At 46.1% G+C, this 8,219-nt stretch overlaps 1 protein-coding gene across 1 annotated transcript in view; it reads right to left on the bottom strand.

The window, feature by feature from the left end:
• Window positions 1–3,291: 3,291 nt before the first annotated feature.
• ATP5PO (ATP synthase peripheral stalk subunit OSCP) overlaps window positions 3,292–8,219 on the bottom strand; it is a 22,122-nt gene continuing 17,194 nt past the window's right edge. The window contains exon 7 of the mRNA XM_007446491.1: window positions 3,292–3,473. Coding sequence (XP_007446553.1) covers window positions 3,360–3,473 — 114 coding nt within the window. The 3' untranslated portion in view covers window positions 3,292–3,359. The remainder of the gene's footprint in view (window positions 3,474–8,219) is intronic.

Raw genomic sequence — 8,219 nt, 5'->3', positions numbered from 1 at the left:
GTGCAGTGTGAGCCCCGCTGCCATCAGGAAGCAAGCCAGGAGGAAGGCAGGTGAGTCTTGGTGAACCAGAGTGTTGGCTGGGTTACAGATGCAGCTACTGAGACTTAGAGACCCATCATCCCGTGGCTTCAATGACAGGTTTATTCTCCCTCATGTTAACAGTCCAGAGGTCCAAGGTCAGGCCTGGCAGGGCCTTGAAATCACTTAGCCTTTACCTTGAAGTGCAGCTGCTCCAGCTCCCGCCGTCTCGTCCTCATCTAGCCAGAGGGAAAGGGAATTGTGTGCCTGGTTCTCGTGAGGCCAGTTGGGAAGGCACACACATCATTTCCTCTCCTCTCATCTGCTGGAACTTAGCTCCGTGGTCATGTACCTCAAGGGAGGTTGGTAAATGTAGTCCCCGGCTGGGTGGCCAGATGTCCAGGTGAAAGTTAGGTGACTGGATACGGGGGCCACACACCAGTCTGAGTACTCCTGGCTCCTGGGAAAGAACCGCGGAACCCAAAGTGGTGTCTCTGTCTGTTGACATGTTAGGTGATTGTGGAGCTGGTTTGCCAGGAGGAGGCCAGATTTTCAGCAACGTGACAGCCAGGAGGGAAATGTCATGGCAGATGGAGGGCACATTGATCGGAGCCCTAGGATGTGGCCCTGGGTCCCTCATTGCCCTGCAGGACTTTCTAGCTGCCGTCATCTTGCCCCTGCCCACCCAGGGGGTAGTTCTGGGAATGGAATCAGTTTGCTGTCCAAACACTTGGAGGGTGACCAAGGAATGGGCGCCTGCGATGGCTGTTGTCTGGACCACTCTATCTTCTCTAACAAGGCCCACAGGAGGGTAAGTGTAGGGGAGAGCTGACCTGGGTTAAGGGGTGAATCGGGAGCATCTTAGGGACAAAGTGGGAAGGGACACAGGGATTCACCTAAGGTTAGCTTGGCTTGTTGGCTCCAGTGATGAGGGACCATGAGCCAGGGTGTGGCCAGTGACAAGCTGGAACAAGCACAAAATGGGGCAGAGGTGGGGGCAGGGGTAGTGAAGGACCTGGGCTCTGGGACCTGTCCTACTAGCCATCCAAGCCTGTGGTCCTGAGCAAATCTCTAAGGCCCCTCCATCTCTTTCCTCATTTGTAGAGTGGGGTGATGTTTGTCCCACCTGGACCACAAGGCTGTTACAAAGCTTAAGTAAGATATACATGAAATGGCCTTGAAAACTGCAGAGTATCCTTCACTTAGGGGTGTTATGTCAGGATTAAGGGCATTTTACTGGGGAGAGACTTCCCTGGAGGACTGATGGAGCGAGTCATCCTAATGATCTAGTAGGAACCAGGAGTTCTGAATGACTCTTGAAGACAGGAGATTCTGGCAGGCAGAATGACTTGCCAGATGACCTTGAGTGACTACTACCTGTCAGGTGCAGTGTTTAACCCCCGGGGTCAGATGGCCCAGAGATGTCAGAGGCCTTTGGACCTTAGTAACCAACACCATTTGCTGACACCTTTACATCTGTGAGAACTGGTACTAAGCTCATCATAATCTTGCTTCACTCTCGCAGCTACTCTGGGAGTGGGCATTACTGCTTGTTCCATTTACAGGGCTGGAAACTGAGCCTTGAAGGTGGGATGCTTCATGGGTTGGAACAGCAGAGGCTTGCACGTACACCCCCAAATGCTCCAAGATGCGTTCTCAGTCACCTCGCCTACTGTTGCAGAGAGCAAAGCAGTGAACATCACGGGACTCACCGCGGACGGCATGTCATATCCCCTTATGAAACTTCCTGTTGAATGAGTTTTGTGGAGTGGTTATTACCCCCAACTAGGTCACTCTACAGTCTGGGAAAGGGTTACTACCCCAGTGAAGTAACACATTCACTGTGGGTGCAGATGTTCTAGTCCTGTCAGGATGTATTTTATGACCTCAAGTATGGTGGCTGCATGCACACCAAGTTAAGTGTTTGAGATATCTCTTCAGGCAGTTTCAGGATAATTGTAATTATCAGAGAAGCAAAAAGATTTATTTCGAGTTTGGCTCCCTCAGCCTGGCTGGAAAGGCCTTAATTGGCAGGACCAATGGGCAGAAGTTCTGCCACACAGCAGGAACTTGCGTTTATTTATTTATTTACATTTTTGGCTGCGTTGCGTCTTCATTGCTGCATGCGGGCTTTCTCTAGTCGTGGTGAGCAGTGGCTTCTCTTCTTGTGGAGCACGGGCTCTAGGCGCACGGGCTTCAGTATTTGTAGCATGCAGGCTTAGTAGTTGTGGTGCACGGGCTTAGTTGCTCCGTGGCATGTGGGATCTTCCCGGACCGGGGAACAAACCTGTGTCCCCTGCACTGGCAGGTGGATCCTTAACCACTGCGCCACCAGGGAAGCCCCAAAGAGCAGTGACTTCTAACCATTAGTGTACCTTCCATTGGAATACCTGCTCCCAAGAGGGGAGAAAATCCTGTGATTCTATTCTGTGCAGACACTCCTGGCCATTCCTTGGTTCAGAGGACATTCTCGGGGGCTGTGACAGCCGGCTGGCTGAGAAAACTGCCATTCTGCGGCCTTCTCTTGCTAAGTGCACAGCTCTGATGGGGACCTCTGTGCTCAGTAGGGCTGAGGGAATGAGTGCTTGTTAGCAGAGTAACTGCTTTTAGATTTTCTAGATTCTAGACTAGAGGCATCTTTTTGGAAATAATCTCTCTGAAAGCTTTTACAGAAAACATTACTGCCTTTAAAAGTAGGATAATGTGGAGGGTGGGACTGTAGGACAAATCACTTTGGGCTCAAATGCACACAGTGGAAGTACTTGTCAAGAGTTTAGCAGGTGAGCACAACCTGGCCCTATTTGAAGGACTCTGTGCAGCCCAGTCACCTGGCTGACATGGGACCCCAGGGGCACAGCAGTAGGCGCTGGCCCACGTGCTGCAGAAGCTGCAAGAAGCGTGAAGCAGCAGAGGAGGAGCAGCTGCCAGTGTCTGACCAGCGTGGGCTCAGGGGCCACTTTCAGTGTCTGACTAGAGATGGGCCCCAGCACTTGAAACTTGGAGACTGACAGCCGGTTTGCTTTACCTTAACTCCACGTGCAGGCTCAGGCCTTGAAGACAAAGGCAATGAGGTAAGATACATGAAGTACTTAACAGTCCCTGGTATAAAGGTCAACTTTTTCCTAAGGGATACAAGCTTCCATAAATTCCTAAGAATAATCGACACAAACTAAGTTCCAAAGAGGGCCTTTTAACCTTTAAACTAGGGATCCTGAAAGATATAAAAATAAGGCTCCCTATATTTCCACTTTAAAAGACAGTAAACATAGTATATTCTGTTCAGGAAGCATTTTATTGTTGCTCCAAGTTTAAGAACTTTCACTATTAGGAAATCAACACTTTTAGAGAATCTCCCGCATTGCTTTGCTCAGCTTCTGAATCTTGGTTTTTGCAGACATATCAACGTATTTCTCTCCAATACGGACAATCATTCCACCCATGATTGATGGATCAATCTAGGAAAGAAAATAGGTTGGAAATGTGAAAACACATTGACATTTCATTAATCAAAAAGAAAGATGAAATGGGCTTCCCTGGTGGTGCAGTGCTTGAGAGTCCGCCTGCCGATGCAGGAGACGCGGGTTCGTGCCCCGTTTCGGGAAGATCCCACATGCCGCGGAGCGGCTGGGCCCGTGAGCCATGGCCGCTGAGCCTGCGCGTCCGGAGCCTGTGCTCCGCAAATGGGAGAGGCCACAACAGTGAGAGGCCCGCATAACGCAAGGAAAAAAAAAAAAAAAAAAAAAAAAAAAAAAAAAAAAGAAAGATGAAAAAGTGCTCTGAAAAGTCTACGTACTACATAACTAACTGTAAGCGGTAACAATTATATCTAGAAAATGACAGAAGTCAAATTGTGAATGGACTCAATAATCATTTATATTGAATATAAATATGAAGGTTCTATTATAGGCAAGTTTTTACATAATCAAATCTAATTTTCCACTTTCTATAGCCATTTTAGGTGTCAAACAACCTGAGGAAACATACTGTACGTAATTAAAAACCTACCTTAACTTCCAATTTCAATACTTGGCCTTTACTTAGGAAGCTCTTCAGGACTGTTTTTAATTCGGTAAGAGTGGCTTCATCTAAAGGCTAAAAGAGGACAAAACCATCCTTTAAATTTAGATAAAGCAAAACAGAAAGTTACTATAGTTGAAGGAGAGAAAAAACATCCCTCTGGCAACATATCACCAAGACAGGCCTTGTGAATTCCTCTGTTAGATATTTGAGGACCCATACTGGAGTTGGGCTGCAATGGTCATTCATCAATGCTGGTGCCGGGGTGTGCAAAGGCCCTGCCTCACAAGAACACCCGGGCAGCTCACACTGGGAGGTGAGGTTCACTTACTGCCCATCTCTGCTCCATGGTACTCGCAGTACAACTTAGAAGTGATGATTAGGGGAAAAACCTGAAGTTTATAATGACTGAGGATGCAGCCTGTCGTCCGTGCAGCTCCCCCGGGTGCAGCCTGAGTCTATTATTCCCTTGGATGAAAAGCTGCAGTTTGACCTGGGATCTGCGGGTACCAGGAGCTCTGGCATGCCGCTCCACTCTGCAGCTCACAGAGAGCCCGGGCAGGCGGCTGGCTCCTGAAGTCAGTACAGCTCTGTAATCTTGTTCCTACAGAGCAAGTGCCCTGACCATCCAGTGTTCTCTCCTTTTTGCCCCAACTTTTACCCCCGATTGGGTGAGAACGGCAAATGTTGCTGAAGGAGCGGCGTTTCACCTGTCACAAATCCTACCTCCAAAAGCTAGCAAAGAAGCCTTTAAGCTCTGCAAAGATCCAACAGTGTCTTTCGGGGGGTGGTGGTGGGGAAGTCTATCAGTGCTCCATCAATCATTCGCTGAGGCTCTGAGGTTAGAGAACTCAGAAGTATACGCCCACCTTCCATTCAGACACATGCTGCGTGCTAAGCACCTGTGTGTCCCAGGCATTTTATACCACCATCTCCTTTAACATGGACAACTCCGGGAGGTCAGGTGTTATTGTTCCCATTTTACGTGTGGGAGAACTGAGGCTCACAGTGGTTAAGAAGAACTCACCTGGGCAGGAGGGATAAATTGGGAGACTGGGATAAACATATACACATATATATATACCTATAAAAAATAGATAATGAATAAGAAACTAGTGTATAGCACAGGGAACTCTACTCAATACTGTCATGCCCTATATGGGAATAGAATCTAAAAAAGAGTGGATATATGTATAACCGATTCACTTTGCTGTATACCTGAAACTAACACAACACTGTAAATCAACTATACTCCAATAAAAATTAATTAAAAAAAAAAAAGAACTCACCGAAGGTTCCACCAGCAAGTGAGGACTAGTACCAATATTTGAAATCAGTTTATCTCTAAAGTCTGTGCCCCTAGTCATTAATCAAGGTTCAGTAGGTGACAGGTGGGATACATGTGTCCTTACCCAGGAGCCAAGAAAAAAACAAAACAGAATATTTTCAGGATATTTCAAAACCTTCAGAGAGGTTAGATTTGCTTACTGTATTAATGTTTTATTAGTGTGTTTGATTTTGCTTTGTTTTGTATTTTAACAAACAAGAAAAGAATCAGGCTTTAGTTCTACAAGCGCTACTACAAGAATGCAAGTAAAAGGGTCTGATTTAAATTTTTTAAAGTTTTTATTTTACTCCAGTGCCTTTGAAAGGTAGAAAATGCTGACCCACCCACTCTTATCTAATATAAAAATTTTAATCCTAGAATTTGGGCTCTGATTCTTTTTTTAAAAATAAATTTATTTATTTATTTATTTTTGGCTGTGTTGGGTCTTCGTTGTTGCACGGGGGCTTTTTCTAGTTGCAGTGAGCAGGGGCTACTCTTCGTTGCGGTGCATGGGCTTCTCACTGCGGTGGCTTCTCTTGTTGCGGAGCATGGGCTTCTCACTGCGGTGGCTTCTCTTGTTGTGGAGCACGGGCTCTAGGTGTGCGGGCTTCAGTAGCTGTGGCACACGGGCTCAGTAGTTGTGGCTTGCGGGCTCTAGAGCACAGGCTCAGTAGTTGTGGTGCACAGGCTTAGGTGCTCTGTGGCATGTGGGATCTTCCCGGACCAGGGCTAGAACCTGTATCCCCTGCATTGGCAGGTGGATTCTTAACCACTGTGCCACCAGGGAAGTGCCTGGGCTCTGATTCTAATAAAGCCCAAAGAATGAAAAAGAAAAACACAATTGTCTAGGTATCTAAACTTTTCACTTAAAGTTAATTCTAATCAAAACACAAACAATTCATAAAGAGAAAGACAAATACCATATGATATCACTTATAGGTGGAATATAAAATATGACAAAAATGAACTTATCTACGAAACAGAAACAGACTCACAAACATAGAGAACAGAGTTGTGGTTGCCAAGGGGAGGGGGGTGAGGGAGGGATAGATTGGAAGTTTGGGACTAGCAGACACAAACTATTGTATATAGAATGGATAAACAGCAAAGCCCTACTGTATAGCAGAGGGAACAATATTCAATATTTTTAAATAAACCATAATGGAAAAGAATGTGAATAACTATATATATGTGTGTGTGTGTGTGTGTGTATATATGTATATATATATATATATATATATATATATATATATATATATATATATAAGGGTTGAAATTATTTACCCGGGAGACTCAATGTCAAAAACATTAGCATCAGTTGGTTCTAAGAAACTTACAAAATCATGTCCTTGTAATCACTGAAGAATGACCTGCACCAGTGCTTGGCCATGGCGATGGCGTGACCATCTGGCCAGGGAAGCCTGGTCTGAGCTCTGTGGTCGAGGAGAACCAGTGCAGTCGCGGTGGGCTCCGGAGAACATCTGAGCTGTGTTGATTCTCAGCCAGGAATGTGCTTTGGGGGCGCCTACTACTGAACTACAAATGTACGAATAGGTACTATGTGCTAAAATGTCTCCTTGATATTATGCTCTTCTGGAGAGTTAGAATAGCTTTTCAACACTAGAAATATTAATCTGGGTGAGGTCAGGTGCTGCGCACCCCGCGGACATCTTCCATGCTCTACTGATAATCAAGCCCCACAGACTGCTTCCCTACCTTGACTGAACTACAGCGGGAAGAGAACACATACTTAAGACAACAGCAAAATTAGTTCTGGGGAGGCAGTGCAGATGAAGCAACACGGACTTCTGAGAGAGAGGCCTGTGTTCAAATCCTAGCTCCACATGCTGTGCCCTCGAGCAAGCAACTCATTCCCCTGGGCTTCAGCTTCCTCATCGGTAAAATAAAGATAATAACACTTCTGCTTCACACAGACCTTTGATATTAAAATAAAGCGCCCAGAATAGTGTAGGTTTCAAAATTCAGTCCACTTCAGCAAGTCAGTAAGACCAAAGGGCCCTTCTGCCTTACCCCTTCCCACTCACCACCGCAGAAGATTAGACACTCATTTCAGTAAACTACGTAGTGTGATATTTACAAAATAACTTAATGTAATGGAACATAAACCAGTATTTCCCAACACATTTTTAACCCAATCTACACTCTTTATGAATAATCACTGGTTAGGGAAGCACCAAGAAAACACGCTGGCCCTCGCAAAGCACAGGTTCACAGAAACTGGTATAAATGAAGCAAACCGCCCAAGTGCTAAGTCGCCTGTCCTGATTTCTTGATTTTAGCCTTTTTCTTTCTGTTCTGCAAAATGTGACACAGGGGATGTCAAGGCAAATGCAGCAGCAACAGCCCGTCACCTACAGATGCGGTGGCAACTGTGCAAGGCACTTCTCCCCGGTGGACACTCATCATGGTGGAAAAGGCAGAAATGACCCCAGCGGTATTGTTCAAGCGACCATTTTCAGCAAGCAAATCTGGGAAAGTAAAGGTATTTCACTTAAATCAGGTCATTCATGAAGCATTATATTCACCTCGAATGCAAACTTAGATTTGTGGCCTTAAAATTCAACATCATTTAAGAATGTGAATGGAGAAGATGCAACTTATTTAAAAAGAATATTCAATGTTCAAAAAAAAAAAAAAAAAAAACCGGGCTTTCCTGGTGGCGCAGTGGTTTAGAGTCCGCCTGCCGATGCAGGGGACACGGGTTTATGCCCCAGTCCAGGAGGATCCCACATGCCGCGGAGCGGCTAGGCCCGTGAGCCATGGCCACTGAGCCTGCGCATCCAGAGCCTGTGCTCCGCAACAGGAGAGGCCGCAACAGTGAGAGGCCCACGTACCA

This window comes from Lipotes vexillifer, unplaced genomic scaffold (genome assembly GCF_000442215.2).
Source record: "Lipotes vexillifer unplaced genomic scaffold, Lipotes_vexillifer_v1.1 scaffold1549, whole genome shotgun sequence".
NCBI lineage: Eukaryota > Metazoa > Chordata > Mammalia > Artiodactyla > Lipotidae > Lipotes > Lipotes vexillifer.
The sequence above is the reverse complement of the archived record's forward strand: the minus strand, read 5'-3'. Positions and strand labels throughout refer to the sequence as shown.